General features: G+C 44.7%; 1 protein-coding gene across 1 annotated transcript in view; it reads left to right on the top strand.

Annotated features, from left to right (window-relative positions):
- LOC311123562 (integrin alpha-V-like) overlaps positions 1 to 20,654 on the top strand; it is a 53,320-nt gene that overhangs the window by 11,403 nt on the left and 21,263 nt on the right. Inside the window, exons 7-16 of the mRNA XM_084197806.1 lie at positions 1,361 to 1,468; positions 3,853 to 3,908; positions 7,504 to 7,658; positions 7,950 to 8,087; positions 10,765 to 10,832; positions 11,087 to 11,234; positions 11,585 to 11,677; positions 11,878 to 11,957; positions 17,078 to 17,158; positions 18,140 to 18,245. Of these exons, the coding sequence (XP_084053932.1) occupies positions 1,361 to 1,468; positions 3,853 to 3,908; positions 7,504 to 7,658; positions 7,950 to 8,087; positions 10,765 to 10,832; positions 11,087 to 11,234; positions 11,585 to 11,677; positions 11,878 to 11,957; positions 17,078 to 17,158; positions 18,140 to 18,245 (1,033 nt within the window). The remainder of the gene's footprint in view (positions 1 to 1,360; positions 1,469 to 3,852; positions 3,909 to 7,503; positions 7,659 to 7,949; positions 8,088 to 10,764; positions 10,833 to 11,086; positions 11,235 to 11,584; positions 11,678 to 11,877; positions 11,958 to 17,077; positions 17,159 to 18,139; positions 18,246 to 20,654) is intronic.

Below are 20,654 nucleotides of genomic sequence, written 5' to 3'. Positions count from 1 at the left end.
ATTCTGGGTGCCTGCAAATTTATGAAATTGCTTATTCCAGTTACTATTAAACATGCACCCATTAACTCGACTCCCGAGTGGCGCAGTGGTCTAAGGCACTGCATCGCAGTGCTAGCTGTGCCACTAGAGATCCTGGTTCGAATCCAGGCTCTGTCGTAGCCGGCCGTGACCGGGAGACCAATGGGGCGGCGCACAATTGGCCCAGCGTCGTCTAGGGTAGGGGAGGGAATGGCCGGCAGGGATGTAGCTCAGTTGGTAGAGCATGGCGTTTGCAACACCAGGGTTGTGGGTTCGATTCCCACGGGGGTATAAAAAAAAATAATGTAAGTCGCTCTGGATAAGAGCGTTTGCTAAATGACGTAAATGTAAAAAATGTAAATATAGATTTGACATGCATTGCTGTACAACTCTATTGTATCAACCAGTGAATTGATCCGATAGCTAAACTCTTCCTGTGGTCGTGACCGATGGTCCTTGGGACAGCAATGCTAACCCACATTATAGGTCAGTGAGTTGGCTTGTCTGGCTGTGAGGATAGACCCCCCCCCCCCCTGTGCTTTTAGAAGTCTTCCAAAACAGGAAAGAAGACGGCAACACCTTTCGACCTTAGTCTTATGCTGTGTCCCAAATTGCACCCTATTCCCTATATATTGCACACATTTTGACCAGAGCCATATGGACCCTGGTTAAAAGTAGTGCAGTATATAGGGAATAGGGTGCAATTTGGGGGACACAGTGGCTACAGAACCACAGCTCAGAGAAATCCTGTCTGGGTGTACTGAGCTTGTTAAGCAGTCCGTAACAGTATGAAACATGTACGCACTCACTAATTGGAAGTCGCTCTGGATAAGAACGTCTGATAAAATGGCTAAAATTAAAAAAAAAAAAATGTTAGATTATAATTTTGGGCTAGCAGTGCAGCCTGTTAGATTATAGCTTCGGACTAGCAGTGCAGCCTGTTAGATTATAGCTTCGGACTAGCAGTGCAGCCTGTTAGATTATAGCTTCGGACTAGCAGTGCAGCCTGTTAGATTATAGCTTCGGACTAGCAGTGCAGCCTGTTAGATTATAGCTTCGGACTAGCAGTGCAGCCTGTTAGATTATAGCTTTGGGCTAGCAGTGCAGCCTGTTAGATTATAGCTTCGGACTAGCAGTGCAGCCTGTTAGATTATAGCTTTGGGCTAGCAGTGCAGCCTGTTAGATTATAGCTTCAGGCTTCCTTACACCCTATTCCTTACACATAGTGCACTATATAGGGAATATGGTGCCATTTGGAATGCAGTCTTTATGGAAGCTTTCCTTTGTCTGAGGTCGCGCTGTGCTCACTGCTCTGTTTATGGTCTGACCTCTGACCCCCCAGGGCCCGTCCGGTCATCAGTGTTAACGCCACCCTGGACATCAGCCCGCAGATCCTCAACCCAGAGGATAGGAACTGCAAACTGCCTGACCATGACACACCAGTGTCCTGGTGAGTGACACAGCGATTTTCACTTTCTAGTTTTCAGAAAATATGGATGTCTGTGTGTGTGTGATGCATGGTCCATATCACGGACGGCATTGAGGAGCCAAAATGTAATGAAAGTGGGTGGAATCTTCATTGACTACAGTGATTGTCCACATAGTATATTAGAAAGCTACCTGAGCAAGCCTTTGTTTTAGAAGAACTATATGTTAATATGGCATGCTCTTGTTCTTCCTTTGTGCTGACTGCATATTTGTAACACGTAAGACCATGCAACATGTTTAGCTAGTATCTACCATGTGGTGCTGTATGCTTGTCTTGAGAACCGTAGAGAACACTATAGCCCGTAGTGAACACTATAGCCCGTAGTGAACACTATAGCCGGTAGTGAACACTATAGCCCGTAGTGAACACTATAGCCCAAGGTGAACACTATAGCCCGTAGTGAACACTATAGCCTGTAGTGAACACTATAGCCCATAGTGATCACTATAGCCCGTAGTGAACACTATAGCCCGTAGTGAACACTATAGCCCAAGGTGAACACTATAGCCCGTAGTGAACACTATAGCCTGTAGTGAACACTATAGCCCATAGTGAACACTATAGCCCGTAGTGAACACTATAGCCCGTAGTGAACACTATAGCCCATAGCGAACACTATAGCCCGTAGAGAACACTATAGCCCGTAGTGAACACTATAGCCCGTAGTGAACACTATAGCCCGTAGTGATCACTATAGCCCGTAGTGAACACTATAGCCCGTAGTGAACACTATAGCCCAAGGTGAACACTATAGCCCGTAGTGAACACTATAGCCCGTAGTGAACACTATAGCCTGTAGTGAACACTATAGCCCATAGTGAACACTATAGCCCGTAGTGAACACTATAGCCCGTAGTGAACACTATAGCCCGTAGTGAACACTATAGCCCGTAGTGAACACTATAGCCCGTAGTGAACACTATAGCCCGTAGTGAACACTATAGCCCGTAGTGAACACTATAGCCCGTAGTGAACACTATAGCCGGTAGTGAACACTATAGCCCGTAGTGAACACTATAGCCGGTAGTGAACACTATAGCCCGTAGTGAACACTATAGCCCGTAGTGAACACTATAGCCCGTAGTGAACACTATAGCCCGTAGAGAACACTATAGCCCGTAGTGAACACTATAGCCCGTAGTGAACACTATAGCCCGTAGAGAACACTATAGCCCGTAGTGAACGCTATAGCCCGTAGAGAACACTATAGCCCGTAGTGAACACTATAGCCCGTAGTGAACACTATAGCCCGTAGTGAACACTATAGCCCGTAGTGAACACTATAGCCCGTAGTGAACACTATAGCCCGTAGTGAACACTATAGCCGGTAGTGAACACTATAGCCCGTAGAGAACACTATAGCCCGTAGTGAACACTATAGCCCGTAGTGAACACTATAGCCCGTAGAGAACACTATAGCCCGTAGTGAACACTATAGCCCGTAGTGAACACTATAGCCCGTAGTGAACACTATAGCCCGTAGTGAACACTATAGCCGGTAGTGAACACTATAGCCCGTAGAGAACACTATAGCCCGTAGTGAACACTATAGCCCGTAGTGAACACTATAGCCCGTAGTGAACACTATAGCCCGTAGTGAACACTATAGCCCGTAGTGAACACTATAGCCCGTAGTGAACACTATAGCCCGTAGTGAACACTATAGCCCGTAGTGAACACTATAGCCCGTATTGAACACTATAGCCCAAGGTGAACACTATAGCCCAAGGTGAACACTATAGCCCGTAGTGAACACTATAGCCCGTAGTGAACGCTATAGCCCGTAGTGAACGCTATAGCCCGTAGTGAACGCTATAGCCCGTAGTGAACGCTATAGCCCGTAGTGAACACTATAGCCCGTAGTGAACACTATAGCCCGTAGTGAACACTATAGCCCGTAGTGAACACTATAGCCGGTAGTGAACACTATAGCCCGAGCCTGTAGTGAACACTATAGCCCGTAGTGAACACTATAGCCCGTAGTGAACGCTATAGCCCGTAGTGAACACTATAGCCCGTAGTGAACACTATAGCCCGTAGTGAACACTATAGCCCGTAGTGAACGCTATAGCCCGTAGTGAACACTATAGCCCGTAGTGAACACTATAGCCCGTAGTGAACACTATAGCCGGTAGTGAACGCTATAGCCCGTAGTGAACACTATAGCCCGTAGTGAACGCTATAGCCCGTAGAGAACACTATAGCCCGTAGTGAACACTATAGCCCGTAGTGAACACTATAGCCCGTAGTGAACGCTATAGTGCTTTAGAGTTGGATCTGATTTGTTTTCAGTTGCGTCCTTTGAGATGCAAGTATATGACCATATTTATTGTGTCTCCCCTCAGTTTCAAAGTGAAGTACTGTGTTAAGGCGAGTGGGAGAGGCGCCCCAGCCTCACTGAGTAAGTATCTGAAAGATATCTACTTCTTTACACTACATTGGATCCCTACGGGGCTCTGCAATGCAACAAACGCTACTCTAGACAAAGTGTTACCCGACAGCGTTTCCCTGTCCACAAGCTGTGCTTACAGAGAACTCTCCTTTACGCTCACAAAACACTGCTACCTGTCTTTCCCTCTATTTCTCTGAAACAGTGTCCCAAAAGGCACCCTATTCCCTACATAGTGCACTACTTTTGACCGAAGCCATATGGACCCAGGTTAAAAGTAGTGCCATTTGGGGGGGGGGGGGGACACACACACAGTGGCAACAGAACCACAGCTCACCTCTATCTCTGTATAGAGACATCCTGTCTGGCTGTACTAAGCCTGTTACCCAGCCTGTTAGAGTATAGCTTCAGGCTAGCCGTCTGAGCTCAGCTCAGTTCCCAGTAGGACAGGCCTGCTGTGTGGTGTAAGGTTTTTAAAGGCCTCCATCTGGTGTTGCATCCGCTACATGGCAACATGCTCTGCCTGTCTGCCTGCCTGTCTGCCTGTCTGCCTGTCTGCCTGCCTGTCTGCCTGCCTGTCTGCCTGTCTGCCTGTCTGCCTGTCTGCCTGTCTGCCTGTCTGCCTGTCTGCCTGCCTGCCTGCCTGTCTGCCTGCCTGTCTGTCTGTCTGCCTGCCTGTCTGTCTGTCTGTCTGTCTGTCTGTCTGCCTGCCTGCCTGCCTGTCTGCCTGCCTGCATGTCTGTCTGTCTGTCTGTCTGTCTGCCTGTCTGCCTGTCTGTCTGTCTGCCTGTCTGTCGTTGTGTGTGTGTGTGTGTGTGTGCGTGCGTGCGTGCGTGCGTGCGTAATGGCTCCCAGACTCTTAGCCGTGTTCATTGGGGCATACCGTATCAAAACGTTTTTGCAACAGAAATGAAAACAAGCATTTCTTATTGGACAAGTTCAGGTAGCCCCTTCCTGTTTTCATTTTTATTTTTTATTTTTTCTCCTAATGAATAGGACCCAGTGCTGCATGGGAGACCACAGACGACGCTCCCAATTAATTATTTCTCTCAGGGCCTTTTCAACTTTACTGCTCATGTCCGCGACTCCCATCTAATGGGTAGTGTTACAGGAAACTAGAAACGTCTTCCTGTTCTAATGGGTAGTGTTACAGGAAACTAGAAACGTCTTCCTGTTCTAATAGCTACTGTTACAGGAAGCTAGAAACGTCTTCCTGTTCTAATGGCTACTGTTACAGGAAGCTAGAAACGTCTTCCTGTTCTAATGGCTACTGTTGCAGGAAACTAGAAACATCTTCCTGTTCTAATAGCTACTGTTACAGGAAACTAGAAACATCTTCCTGTTCTAATGGCTACTGTTACAGGAAGCTAGAAACGTCTTCCTGTTCTAATAGCTACTGTTACAGGAAACTAGAAACGTCTTCCTGTTCTAATAGCTACTGTTACAGGAAGCTAGAAACGTCTTCCTGTTCTAATAGCTACTGTTACAGGAAGCTAGAAACGTCTTCCTGTTCTAATAGCTACTGTTACAGGAAGCTAGAAACGTCTTCCTGTTCTAATGGCTACTGTTACAGGAAGCTAGAAACGTCTTCCTGTTCTAATAGCTACTGTTACAGGAAACTAGAAACGTCTTCCTGTTCTAATAGCTACTGTTACAGGAAACTAGAAACGTCTTCCTGTTCTAATGGCTACTGTTACAGGAAACTAGAAACGTCTTCCTGTTCTAATAGCTACTGTTACAGGAAACTAGAAACGTCTTCCTGTTCTAATGGCTACTGTTACAGGAAACTAGAAACGTCTTCCTGTTCTAATAGCTACTGTTACAGGAAACTAGAAACGTCTTCCTGTTCTAATAGCTACTGTTACAGGAAGCTAGAAACGTCTTCCTGTTCTAATGGCTACTGTTACAGGAAGCTAGAAACGTCTTCCTGTTCTAATGGCTACTGTTACAGGAAACTAGAAACGTCTTCCTGTTCTAATAGCTACTGTTACAGGAAGCTAGAAACGTCTTCCTGTTCTAATGGCTACTGTTACAGGAAACTAGAAACGTCTTCCTGTTCTAATAGCTACTGTTACAGGAAACTAGAAACGTCTTCCTGTTCTAATAGCTACTGTTACAGGAAACTAGAAACGTCTTCCTGTTCTAATAGCTACTGTTACAGGAAACTAGAAACGTCTTCCTGTTCTAATAGCTACTGTTACAGGAAGCTAGAAACGTCTTCCTGTTCTAATAGCTACTGTTACAGGAAACTAGAAACGTCTTCCTGTTCTAATAGCTACTGTTACAGGAAACTAGAAACGTCTTCCTGTTCTAATGGCTACTGTTACAGGAAACTAGAAACGTCTTCCTGTTCTAATGGCTACTGTTACAGGAAACTAGAAACGTCTTCCTGTTCTAATAGCTACTGTTACAGGAAACTAGAAACGTCTTCCTGTTCTAATGGCTACTGTTGCAGGAAACTAGAAACGTCTTCCTGTTCTAATGGCTACTGTTACAGGAAGCTAGAAACGTCTTCCTGTTCTAATGGCTACTGTTACAGGAAACTAGAAACGTCTTCCTGTTCTAATAGCTACTGTTACAGGAAACTAGAAACGTCTTCCTGTTCTAATAGCTACTGTTACAGGAAGCTAGAAACGTCTTCCTGTTCTAATGGCTACTGTTACAGGAAGCTAGAAACGTCTTCCTGTTCTAATGGCTACTGTTACAGGAAACTAGAAACGTCTTCCTGTTCTAATAGCTACTGTTACAGGAAGCTAGAAACGTCTTCCTGTTCTAATGGCTACTGTTACAGGAAACTAGAAACGTCTTCCTGTTCTAATGGCTACTGTTACAGGAAACTAGAAACGTCTTCCTGTTCTAATAGCTACTGTTACAGGAAGCTAGAAACGTCTTCCTGTTCTAATAGCTACTGTTACAGGAAGCTAGAAACGTCTTCCTGTTCTAATGGCTACTGTTACAGGAAGCTAGAAACGTCTTCCTGTTCTAATAGCTACTGTTACAGGAAACTAGAAACGTCTTCCTGTTCTAATGGCTACTGTTACAGGAAACTAGAAACGTCTTCCTGTTCTAATAGCTACTGTTACAGGAAGCTAGAAACGTCTTCCTGTTCTAATAGCTACTGTTACAGGAAGCTAGAAACGTCTTCCTGTTCTAATGGCTACTGTTACAGGAAACTAGAAACGTCTTCCTGTTCTAATAGCTACTGTTACAGGAAGCTAGAAACGTCTTCCTGTTCTAATGGCTACTGTTACAGGAAGCTAGAAACGTCTTCCTGTTCTAATAGCTACTGTTACAGGAAGCTAGAAACGTCTTCCTGTTCTAATAGCTACTGTTACAGGAAACTAGAGGAACAAATAGCTGTGTTTCGTGGTCAAAAAGGAGAGTTTTCGATAAGTAGCCTACAGCTGGTCTACAGTGGAGATGTAAACTCTGTATTTGTGCTATCTGTCCATCTTATCTGGACATGATGTGCATCTTTTGGAAATGAATGATTTACCCTGAAAGCATTGCTCATATCACACTGGTGTCGTTACTGTAAAACTATCTCTCAGTGACTGTTAGCTAGTTTGTCATGGCCTCATTGTCAGTCTGTCTGCGTCCTTGTCAGAGTTCCAGGTTGACCTGGTGTTGGACAGACTCAAACACAAGGGGGCGACAAAGAGAGTTCTGTTCCTCCACAGCAAGACGTCCCGGTACGCCAAGAACATGACGGTCAGCAACGGCCGAGGACCAGCCTGCGAGGAGCAGGAAGCCTTCCTCATAGTGAGTTCTCCAAAGGAAAAGACCATCCCAAACAGACCCCTAGTTCATACGATCTGAGAGTATAGAAATGGTGGAAACAATATGGCCATCTAATCAGTTTTCAGATCTCCACAAGTGTGTAGGGGCTAGGAATTGGTTTGGAATTGGGAGACAGTTTCATCTTCTAACTTTAGGCATTGTCAAGATTCTGTATGCAGTGTGCATGTGTTCATGGATTGTTGTTGCTCTAGCGTTCTATGTGTAGAAGTGGTGCAAACTCCAGTTACTAAACCAGAACTCTCTGCTCTGCAGGATGACTCTGAGTTCCGGGACAAGATCACTCCCATCTCTGTGTTCATGGAGTTCACTCTGGACTACCAGCAGGCTGCAGATAAGACCGGCCTACTGCCTATCCTGGACCAGACTACCCCCACCAACATCTCCAAACAGGTACCTAAACCTCTTTACCTAAGGCTACGTCCCAAGCTTTACCTAAGGCTACGTCCCAAGCTTTACCTAAGGCTACGTCCCAAGCTTTACCTAAGGCTACGTCCCAAGCTTTACCTAAGGCTACGTCCCAAGCTTTACCTAAGGCTACGTCCCAAGCTTAACCTAAGGCTACGTCCCAAACGTTACCTAAGGCTACGTCCCAAACGTGACCTAAGGCTACGTCCCAAACGTTACCTAAGGCTACGCCCCAAACGTTACCTAAGGCTACGTCCCAAACGTTACCTAAGGCTACGTCCCAAACTTTACCTAAGGCTACGTCCCAAACGTTACCTAAGGCTACGCCCCAAACGTTACCTAAGGCTACGTCCCAAACTTTACCTAAGGCTACGTCCCAAACGTTACCTAAGGCTACGTCCCAAACGTTACCTAAGGCTACGTCCCAAACGTTACCTAAGGCTACGTCCCAAACGTGACCTAAGGCTACGCCCCAAACGTTACCTAAGGCTACGTCCCAAATGGCACCTTATGTCCTATATAGTGCACTACTTTTAATCAGATCCTTATGGGTCCTGGTCAAAGGTAGTGCGCCAAATAGAGATAGGGTGCAATTTTGGACGTAGACTTAGGTAACGTTTGGGACGTAGCCTTAGGTAACGTTTGGGATGTAGCCTTAGCTAACGTTTGGGACGTAGCCTTAGGTAAAGTTTGGGACGTAGCCTTAGGTAACATTTGGGACGTAGCCTTAGGTAACGTTTGGGACGTAGCCTTAGGTAACGTTTGGGACGTAGCCTTAGGTAACGTTTGGGACGTAGCCTTAGGTAACGTTTGGGACGTAGCCTTAGGTAACGTTTGGGACGTAGCCTTAGGTAAAGCACCCTGACTGTTGTGATCAGGTATAGAGTAACATGTTGAGTTCAGTGGCGGTTGGTGCCATTCAAGATTAGGGAGGACGATATTTTTTATTTTTATATATATAAGTATGGCCTTATTTCTATTACAGCATATTGGATGACTGTCATTCATATTCCATTCAACCAGCTCAATGTAACATCGATAGGTTTAGGCTACTACATGATACTCAAAATGTTCCTGTACCCATCATGAGGTTGCTACAACCTAGCCTACAAATTAAAGTTTATAATGTAGGTGCTCATGTCGAGAGACAAATTGGAGTAATAGAGGTGACAGACAGTGACACATTCAATACCACCTTGCACACTCTTGCCTTCATCTAGCTGCTCTGGGGTGTAATCATTAGTCCAAACAGGACAAATTCAGGTAGGTCCTTCCCCGTTCTGTTCCGTTTGCTTCCGTTTAAGAAACATTTTGCAACAGAATCGGCAGAATGAATACACCCCTGATCATCCGCACACACAGTTGACTTTCATAGCAGCCACATACAAACAGCGTCATCACTTTCCTCGTTGTGTAATTCCTTGTCACATCTACACGGTCTCCTCCGCTCACCTTTTCCCTTCAGCTGTATGTGACCAGGCACAAACACCTCTAAGTCAAACCTTCATACCATAACCACTAACCTCTCCAAGCCAAACCTTCATACCATAACCGCTAACCTCTCCAAGCCAAACCTTCATACCATAACTGCTAACCTCTCCAAGCCAAACCTTCATACCATAACCACTAACCTCTCCAAGCCAAACCTTCATACCATAACCGCTAACCTCTCCAAGCCAAACCTTCATACCATAACCGCTAACCTCTCCAAGCCAAACCTTCATACCATAACCGCTAACCACTACATCATTATCACCATAGTGACTTTATAGTCAACAAAGTAGAACTAAACCCACAATCAAATCCATGTGTACAATCACGCAGTACAGTGTACAGCAAGCAGTTTAGCAGTTACATGGCTAAAAATTAATAAAACCAAAAGCTTACCTTAATTTGGAAGAGTTCCTGTGTTGGATAGCCTTAACCAGCTAGCTAACATCAATAGCATTCCTCTCTGTTTGAGTCAGGTTGTTGAGTAAGCTAAATTAGCTGCATTAGCTAAGTAAGTGAAAGGTAAACTAAGAAGAAAAAAATATACAACGAAATATAGCTCTCTCTCTGCTGCTTCTCCTTAATTTTGGTAGAAATTAATTTTTCAACTGTTCAACTGTTGTCTTTATCTCTCTTTGAGTCAACTACTCATCACATTTTATGCACTGCAGTGCTAGCTAGCTGTAGCTTATGCTTTCAGTACTAGATTAATTATCTGATCCTTTGATTGGGTGGACAACGTCAGTTCATGCTGCTAGAGCTCTGATAGGTTAGTGGAAGGCCTCCGGAAGTTGTCATAAAAGTCTATGGAATGGGGTGAGAACCATGAGCCTCCTAGGTTTTGTATTGAAGTCAATGTACCAAGAGGAGGACGGAAACTAGCTGTCCTCCGGCTACACCATGGTGCTACCCTACAGAGTGCTGTTGAGGCTACTGTAGACCTTCATTGTAAAACAGTGTGTTTTAATCAGTTATTTGGTGACGTTAATATATTTAGTATAGTTTTATCTAAAAATGAAAACTTTTTTAATGTTTCACTATTTTTAATGAAATTCACTGAGTAGGATGGACCTCCCCTTCCTCCTCTGAGGAGCCTCCACTGGTTGAGTGGTGAGGGATGGGTTAAGTTTGTTGGGTAAACAAACTGTCTACTTGTGGCAATGTTTTTCAGGCCCATATCCTACTGGACTGTGGAGATGACAACATCTGCAAGCCAGACCTCCAGCTGTCTGTAGTGAGGTGAGTTCTCCTCCTTCAGTATCTCATGTAACCTAACATAGCTAGCCGAGCTGTACTGGCCCGTTTACACATCCACCATAGTTGTTGGAACCGAACTGGAAAGTACAATGAGAAGAGAACATATCCGAGCCCGAACAGCGTGGTTCTGGTTGGCCTGAAAGTGTGGATCCGGCATCAGTGAGATTGTTTTCCCACAGTGACATTGTTTTAGCCGAGTCTAGATCTTTTCCATTAATTGTCTTTCTACCACGTAGTGACCAGAAGGAGATCTACATAGGAGATGATAACCCCTTGACCCTGGAGGTGACAGCGGAGAACAGAGGAGAGGGGGCGTACGAGGCAGAGCTACATGTCTTCCTTCCTCCTCAGGCCGACTTCACTGGAGTCGTACGCAACAGTGAGGTAAAAACGCCCCTCATGAAGTGTAATGGTAATAGATGGGTAGGTGGTACACAACAGTGAGGCGTAAACTCCCCTCATGAAGTGTAATGGTAATGATACATGTCTACATTGTGTTCCTCCTCTGTATTCCCCCAGGTGGGTGCTGGACAGGAATGGTGGCTAAGTTACTCATTTGATTGACATAGACATTATCCACTAAAATTGGTTCTCTGAAGGAATCCTGGTGGGGAAAATACTAATGAGACATGTTTGTTTGTCCAAAACAATACAACGGTGATGTTATGATGATGGAACAGATGCATTGCACCAGTCAACCTTTTAGAAAACACAAATGTATTTGTCCCTTCCAGACACTGTCTAGACTGTCCTGTGCCTATAAGACCGAGAACCAGACCAGGGTGGTGGTGTGTGACCTGGGGAACCCCATGAAAGGAGGAACTAAGGTGAGCGGACGGAGAGCGAAGATGGTGACAGTCCCGTTGACCTGAATAGAGATGCCTGTTCCAGGGAGTCTATTTCCATGACGGTGTTGAGACACCTAGACGTCACCAGGTCCTGGTGGAGTGTACTTGGGTGAATAAAGGTGACTCTGATCAGAGTGACTCACAGTGATCCTGATGTTGTGGTGTGATGTCGTCTTCAGGTGCTGGCCGGTCTGCGCTTCAGCGTTCACCAGCTCTCAGAGCAGGACACGTCTGTCAAGTTTGACCTGCAGATACAGAGGTAATCGGGGCCGTAGCTACATATGAGAAACTCGGTTTTTAAAAAATGTTTTAGGAACTCAGTCGGTGTCTCAACTTACTGTTTGAGAGTTAGAATAGTAGAATACACAAGGTGCAATTTGTAAACTTGCTCTGTCGCAGCCGGCCGCGACCGGGAGACTCATGGGGCGGCGCACAATTGGCCCAGCGTCATCCAGGGTAGGGGAGGGAATGGCCGGCAGGGATGTAGCTCAGTTGATAGAGCATGGCGTTTGCAACGCCAGGGTTGTGGGTTCGATTCCCACGGGGGGCCAGTATAAAAAAAATATGTATTCACTAACTGTAAGTCGCTCTGGATAAGAGCGTCTGCTAAATGTAAAATGTAAACTTGGTTATGCATCAGGGGTTTTCCTCTTGGTTATGCATCAGGGGTTTTCCTCTTGGTTATGCGTCAGGGGTTTTCCTCTTGGTTATGCATCACTCTCTAACCAGCTTTCCATCCTACCTTTTCATGCCAGTAAAGTACATGTCGGATAAAAAATGGCAGGCCTGATGGAAACAAAAATTTTCTGTAAACTTTTCAAAATGTCGAGAAACAAAATTCACTATACAAGGTGGGATCTTTTTGTGTCAGTAAAATTAATTACGCCATTAATGTCGGTGGAAACGCTTTTATGCGCACATATTGATATAATAAAGATCGTATCAAAGGAAACTTAGAGTCATGCGATGATATGGCGTGTGGTCCTCCCACTACGACTTGGGAAAGCGTGCAGTTTATTAGACTACAGATTAAATAAGTAATGATGAACTGAAAGTGCACGGTGATGAGCTGGACGCTCCTTTCCAATAAATATCGAGGGTCTTATTCTGGTGACATGATAATTGATGCTTGGCTGCTGTTTGACAAAATAATCTTGCTCTTTTGTAAATAATAACCTCATCATGTAGGTAATACGTGCCTCCTTTTAGAGAGAGAGCGAGAGAGAAGCCCTTAGAGAGAGAGAAGCCCTTTTAGAGAGAGCGAGAAGCCCTTTTAGAGAGAGCAAGAAGCCATTTTAGAGAGAGCAAGAAGCCATTTTAGAGAGAGAGAGAAGCCATTTTAGAGAGAGCGAGAAGCCATTTTAGAGAGAGCGAGAGAAGCCCTTTTAGAGAGAGCGAGAGAAGCCCTTTTAGAGAGAGCGAGAGAAGCCCTTTTAGAGAGAGCGAGAGAAGCCCTTTTAGAGAGAGCGAGAGAAGCCCCTTTAGAGAGAGCGAGAGAAGCCCTTTTAGAGAGAGAGAGAGAGAAGCCCTTTTAGAGAGGGAGAATTCACTAAATGGGACAAACACCATATTGAGACCATATAAATATCCTCTGTGTACAACATAAAACACCAAATAATGCATGCAGAGCAGAATTAGGGCGATACCCACTAATTATCAAAATCCAGAAAAGAGTCGTTAAATTCTACAACCACCTAAAAGGAAGCTATTCCCAAACCTTCCATAACAAAGCCATCACCTACAGAGATATGAACCTGGAGAAGAGTCCCCTAAGCAAGCTGGTCCTGGGGCTCTGTTCACAAACACAAACAGACCCCACAGAGCCCCAGGACAACAACAACAACACAATTAGACCCAACCAAATCATGAGAAAACAAAAAGAGAATGACTTGACACATTGGAAAGAACTAACAAAAAAATAGAGCAAACTAGAATGCTATTTGGCCCTAAACAGAGAGTACACAGTGGCAGAATACCTGACCACTGTGACTGACCCAAACTTAAGGAGAGCTTTGACTATGTACAGACTCAGTGAGCATAGCCTTGCTATTGAGAAAGGCCGCCGTAGGCAGACCTGGCTCTCAAGAGAAGACAGGCTATGTGCACACTGCCCACAAAATGAGGTGGAAACTGAGCTGCACTTCCTAACCTCCTGCCAAATGTATGACCATATTAGAGACACATATTTCCCTCAGATTACAGAGATCCACAAAGAATTCGAAAACAAATCCAATTTTGATAAACTCCCATATCTACTGGGTGAAATACCACAGTGTGCCATCACAGCAGCAAGATGTGTGACCTGCTGCCACAAGAAAAGGGCAACCAGTGAAGAACAAACACCATTGTAAATAAAACCCATATTTATGTTTATTTATTTTCCCATTTGTACTTTAACTATTTGCACATGATTACAACACTGTATATAGACATAATATGACATTTGAAATGTCTTTATTCCTTTGGAACTTCTGAGTGTAATGTTTCCTGTTAATATTTATTGTTTATTTCACTTTTGTTTATTATCTATTCCACTTGCTTTGGCAATGTTAACACACAGTACCAGTCAAAAGTTTGGACACACCTACTCATTCAAGGGTTTTCTTTATTTTTACTATTTTCTACATTGTAGAATAATAGTGAAGACATCAAAACTATGAAATAACACATATGGAATCATGTAGTAACCAAAAAAGTGTTAAACAAATCAAAATATATGTAATATTTGAGATTCTTCAAAGTAGCCACCCTTTCCCTTGATGACAGCTTTGCACACTTTTGGCATTCTCTCAACCAGCTTCATGAGGTAGTCACCTAGAATGCATTTCAATTAACAGGTGTGCCTTTTAATTTGTGGAATTTCTTTCCTTCTTAATGCGTTTGAGCCAATCAGTTGTATTGTGACAAGGTAGGGGTGATATGCAGAAGATAGCCCTATTTGGTAAATGACCAAGTCCATATTATGGCAAGAACAGCTCAAATAAGCAAAGAGAAACAACAGTCCATCATTACTTTAAGACATGAAGGTCAGTCAATCCGGAAAATGTTAAGAACTTTCAAAGTTTCTTCAAGTGCAGTCGCAAAAACCATCAAGCGCTATGATGAACCTGGCTCTCATGAGGACTGCCACAGGAATGGAAGACCAAGAGTTACCTCTGCTGCAGAGGATAAGTTCTTTAGAGTTAACTGCACCTCAGATTGCAGCCCAAATAAATGGTTCACAGAGTTCAAGTAACAGACACATCTCAACATCGACTGTTCAGAGGAGACTGCTTGAATCAGGCCTTCATGGTCGAATTGCTGCAAAGAAACCAATAAGAAGAAGAGACTTGCTTGGGCCAAGAAACACGAGCAATGGACATCTGTCCTTTGGTCTGATGAGTCCAAATTTGAGATTTTTGGTTCCAACCGCCGTGTCTTTGTGAGACGCAGAGTAGGTGAACGGATGATCTCCGCATGTGTGGTTCCCACCGTGAAGCATGGAAGAGGAGGTGTGATGGTATGGGGGTGCTTTGCTGGTGACACTGTCTGTGATTTAATAATAATAATAATAATAATATGCCATTTAGCAGATGCTTTTATCCAAAGCGACTTACAGTCATGCGTGCATACATTTTTGTGTATGGGTGGTCCCGGGGATCGAACCCACTACCTTGGCGTTACAAGCGCCGTGCTCTACCAGCTGAGCTACAGAGGACCACATTAATTTAGAATTCAAGGCACACTTAACCAGCATGGCTACCACAGCATTCTGCAGTGATACGCCATCCCATCTGGTTTGCGCTTAGTGGGACTACCATTTGTTTTTCAACAGGACAATGACCCAACACACCTCCAGGCTGTGTAAGGGCTATTTGACCAAGAAGGAGAGTGATGGAGTGCTGCATCAGATGACCTGGCCTCCACAATCACCCGACCTCAACCCAATTGAGATTGTTTGGGATGAGTAGGACCGCAGAGTGAAGGAAAAGCAGCCAACAAGTGCTCAGCATATGTGGGAACACCTTCAAGACTTTTGGAAAAGTATTCCAGGTGAAGCTGGTTGAGAGAATGCCAAGAGTGTGCAAAGCTGTCATCAAGGCAAAGGGTGGCTACTTTGAAGAATCTCAAATGAAATATATTTTGATATTATTTAACACTTTATTTGGTTACTACATGATTCCATATGTGTTATTTCATAGTTTTGATGTCTTCACTATTATTCTACAATGTAGAAAATAGTACAAATAAAGAAAAACCCTTGAATGAGTAGGTGTGTCCAAATTTCCCATGGAGGGAGAGAGGGGGGAGGGAGGGGGAGAGAGAGGGAGGGGATGGGGGAGAGAGAGAGAGGGAGGGAGGGAGGGAGAGGGCGGGAGGGAGAGAGAGGGAGGGGATGGGGGAGGGAGAGAGAGGGAGGGGATGGGGGAGAGAGAGAGGGAGGGGGGGAGAGAGAGAGGGCGGGAGGGAGAGAGAGAGGGAGGGGATGGGGAGAGAGAGGGGAGAGGGAGGGAATGGGGGAGAGAGGGAGGGAGAGAGAGAGAGAGAGAGAGGGAGGGAGGGAGAGAGAGAGAGGGAGGGAGGGAGAGAGAGGGAGGGGATTGGGGAGAGAGGGGGAGAGAGGGAGGGGATGGTGGAGAGAGAGGGAGGGGATGGTGGAGAGAGAGGGAGGGGATGGGGGAGGGAGAGGGAGGGGATGGGGTAGGGAGAGAGAGAGGGGGAGAGAGGGAGGGGAGGGGGAGAGAGGGATGGGGGAGAGAGGGAGAGAGAGAGAGAGGGAGGGAGGGAGGGAGAGAGAGAGAGAGGGAGGGAGGGAGGGAGAGAGAGAGGGAGGGGATGGGGGAGAGAGAGGGAGGGGATGGGGGAGGGAGGGGGAGAGAGGGAGGGGATGGGAGAGAGGGAGGGAGGGAGGGAGAGGTTAGGGAGGGAGCGAGACTCTGTTCAAAAGTAGTGCACTATAAATGGTCTGGTACCATTTGAGACGTAACCTAAGACATGTATTTCTGTTCTCCCTGCTTAGATTCAGAGTGGCATTTAAATGACAGAGTAGGTATCCTGTTGTTATGACGGTAATCCATTGGTCTCCTAACACCCTGTTTACTCTGCCAGTCCCCCAGCTCACACAGAGCCCTCTTTACACACTCATTCTGCTGACCAAAGGCATTGTTGAATTGTTTAGAATAGTTTAGTTAAAACCAATGAGTCTTGTGGTGGAATTGTCTGGAGGATTTTTGAGGCTTTGTCACCAGTTACAATTCTGGATGAAGTTACAATGTGATGCAATGGCGCCACCTTGTGGACATGTGCGTTATGGCATCAACCTGTACTGTGCGCAGTAGTCATCTGACGTTTTATCTTCATGTTTTTCTAATATAATAAGAATATAATATTGTCTTTCAGTTCCAACCAGTTCAACAACACCAGCAGTCTGGTCTCCAGCATCACAAAGCTGGCTGTCCTCGCCAAGGTGGATATCAGAGGGTATGCGTCTTCTCACTCATTTGAATACCTTAATAATACCATAATACCTTATTTACTCATTTGAATACCTTAATAATACCATAATCCCTTATTTACTCATTTGAATACCTTAATAATACCATAATCCCTTATTTACTGAATATCATAAAGTGCTGAGTACATTTTAAATGATTCTGATGATATTAATCCATAAGATCTCTTCAGATGATAGTATGATTGTGTACATAACATAACAGCAATGCAGACTGCAGTACTTAGCAGTTAATTAGGCTAGATGTCTGCCTGCTCAAATCCTAGGAGGGACGTTCAGCTGTTTGTTTTGCCTCAGAGCGAAGAGTTTAGCACCGGAGAGTTTAGCCTGGTTTGCTTCTGTAAACAGACAGACTGGGGAATGAATGAGGCATAAATATTGAGCCACGACACGTGTGCATCCTTGATAAATGCCTGCTTTGCAGAGACAGTACTCATGTCTTAGTAACTCTACCAGTTCTTAGGACAGTCCTGTTGGGAATGTCTTTTTCTATATCCTGAATTGTACAATGTGACTGGATGTTAACTGTGAAAAACGTCAATAAATAAAATGGTAGAAACCACCACAACAATATGTTGGATCTCTAACCCCTCCTCTCTCTCTCTCTCTCTCTCTCTCTCTCTCTCTCTCTCTCTTCCCATTTATCTCCCTCTCTCTCTCTCTCTTCCCATTTCTCTCCCTCTCTCTTCCCATTTCTCTCTCTCTCTTCCCATTTCTCTCCCTCTCTCTTCCCATTTCTCTCTCTCTCTCTCTCTCTCTCTCTTCCCATTTCTCTCTCTCTTCCCATTTCTCTCTCTCTCTCTCTCTCTTCCCATTTCTCTCTCTCTCTCTCTCTCTCTCTCCCCATTTCTCTCTCTCTCTCTCTCTCTCTCTTCCCATTTCTCTCTCTCTCTCTCTCTCCCTCTTCCCATTTCTCTCTCTCTCTCCCTGTCTTCTCCTCTCTGCTGTAGGGTGTCCGCCCCAGACCAGATCTTCCTGCCCGTCGCTAACTGGCAGCCTAAAGAAAACCCTGTGGTAGGAGATGACATCGGCCCACAGATACTGCACGTCTATGAGGTCAGTGCTGTTCTGCTTGATCATATGACCCTGTGGCTGCATCTGAAGTAGCACCCCCCTGTGGCTGCATCTGAAGTAGCACCCTGTTCCCTATATAGAGCACTACTTATAACCAGGCTGGTCAAAAGCAGTGCACTTCGTAGGGTGTCATTTCAGAGGCACCCTGTGTCATGACTTTACACCTTTACACACCCACTATGACTTTACACACCCACTATGACTTTACACACCCACTATGACTTTACACACCCACTATGACTTTATACACCCACTATGACTTTACACACCCACTATGACTTTACACACCCACTATGTAATCTGTCATCTTTAGATGCATAAAAACTAACATTTTTATGACTGTTTACTATATAAACTAACATACTTGTTTTATGACTGTCTGTGTTTACTATAGTGGTTTTTAATCTGTGATATGTCTCGCCAATTGTTAAATTGTGGAGTGACAATAGTTTTTTTTTTATTTGTTATAATATAATAATTAAACAGTGATGTCAGGCAAGCAGACATACCAATAGAAGAAATCCATCGTTTTTTTTATAAGCGTTAATCAAATACCACCAACGACTGTTTCCTTGTTGAGATTCAATCGGCACGTGCGCATTTGCGCTGAGTTGCCATCTTAGGGCAACAGCAATGAGCAAACAGTCGGTGGTTGAATTTGATTTTATTGAGAGAAAAAAAAGTATGGATTTCAGAAAACCAAGAAACGCACGCAGCTACAGAGGTCAAACGTAGGTACAAGGTGGGCGTTTTTTATCATTTAAATGTTTTTGAAGTATTGACCTTAGGCGAATTGATGTAGTGGGAGCTAGATTCCACAAAGCCTGGTCTCTGCTCCACTCCGTTGGCGACGTTCAGCAGAAACTTCCTTCACCGTGGAGTGGAGTTTAGTCCGCTAGTTTTGATGCAGAGAATACGTTCTCCCAGATGCCTTTCCGGCTGAGTTGCTGGATAGAGCCAGCTAGTTCTCTCTCCCCTAGATGTTTGTTACAGCTAGGGGTCTGCTGTTATTTAATATATATTGTTTATTTGTTAATAATAATAATAATAGGGTTTTTAGCTAAGGAGGGGGGGGGGTGATTTCTTCACCCCAGAAAACAGAAGTGTCTTGTGTCCGTACAGGTTTATCAATAGCTCTCTAAGCAGCTTTTGGATGTTGGGTCGAGCCATATTCTCCATGATCTCAGCTGAAAAGAGCGGTAGTACGACTTGAAGTTAGGAAGAGACAGTTTGGTCCGCTGCAGAGTAGTGTACCATATTATATTATCTTCTTACCCTTTCAATTATGGACATGCTGTATCCAGATCTTTAAAACAGTTAATGGGAGGGGGCAGAGGATGTGCAGAAACATTACAATATGCACTTGGTAGAATGTTCATCTTGATTACAGACACTCTGCCCTGTAGGGTCATGTGAAGACGGGCCCATGGAACTAGATCCTACATCATTTGGTCCAGTGTACCAGAACTAGATCCTACATCATTTGGTCCAGTGTACCAGAACTAGATCCTACATCATTTGGTCCAGTGTACCAGAACTAGATCCTACATCATTTGGTCCAGTACGCCAGAACTAGATCCTACATCATTTGGTCCAGTGTACCAGAACTAGATCCTACATCATTTGGTCCAGTACGCCAGAACTAGATCCTACATCATTTGGTCCAGTGTACCAGAACTAGATCCTACATCATTTGGTCCAGTACGCCAGAACTAGATCCTACATCATTTGGTCCAGTGTACCAGAACTAGATCCTACATCATTTGGTCCAGTACGCCAGAACTAGATCCTACATCATTTGGTCCAGTGTACCAGAACTAGATCCTACATCATTTGGTCCAGTGTGCCAGAACTAGATCCTACATCATTTGGTCCAGTACGCCAGAACTAGATCCTACATCATTTGGTCCAGTACGCCAGAACTAGATCCTACATCATTTGGTCCAGTGTGCCAGAACTAGATCCTACATCATTTGGTCCAGTACGCCAGAACTAGATCCTACATCATTTGGTCCAGTGTGCCAGAACTAGATCCTACATCATTTGGTCCAGTGTACCAGAACTAGATCCTACATCATTTGGTCCAGTGTACCAGAACTAGATCCTACATCATTTGGTCCAGTACGCCAGAACTAGATCCTACATCATTTGGTCCAGTGTGCCAGAACTAGATCCTACATCATTTGGTCCAGTGTACCAGAACTAGATCCTACATCATTTGGTTCAGTGTACCAGAACTAGATCCTACATCATTTGGTCCAGTACGCCAGAACTAGATCCTACATCATTTGGTCCAGTGTGCCAGAACTAGATCCTACATCATTTGGTCCAGTGTACCAGAACTAGATCCTGCATCATTTGGTCCAGTGTACCAGAACTAGATCCTACATC

The sequence above is a fragment of the Coregonus lavaretus genome (genome assembly GCF_964263955.1).
Source record: "Coregonus lavaretus genome assembly, contig: HAP1_SCAFFOLD_2100, whole genome shotgun sequence".
NCBI classification, from domain to species: Eukaryota; Metazoa; Chordata; class Actinopteri; order Salmoniformes; family Salmonidae; genus Coregonus; species Coregonus lavaretus.
Note: the sequence above shows the minus strand (reverse complement) of the source record. Positions and strands in the feature narration are given on the sequence as shown.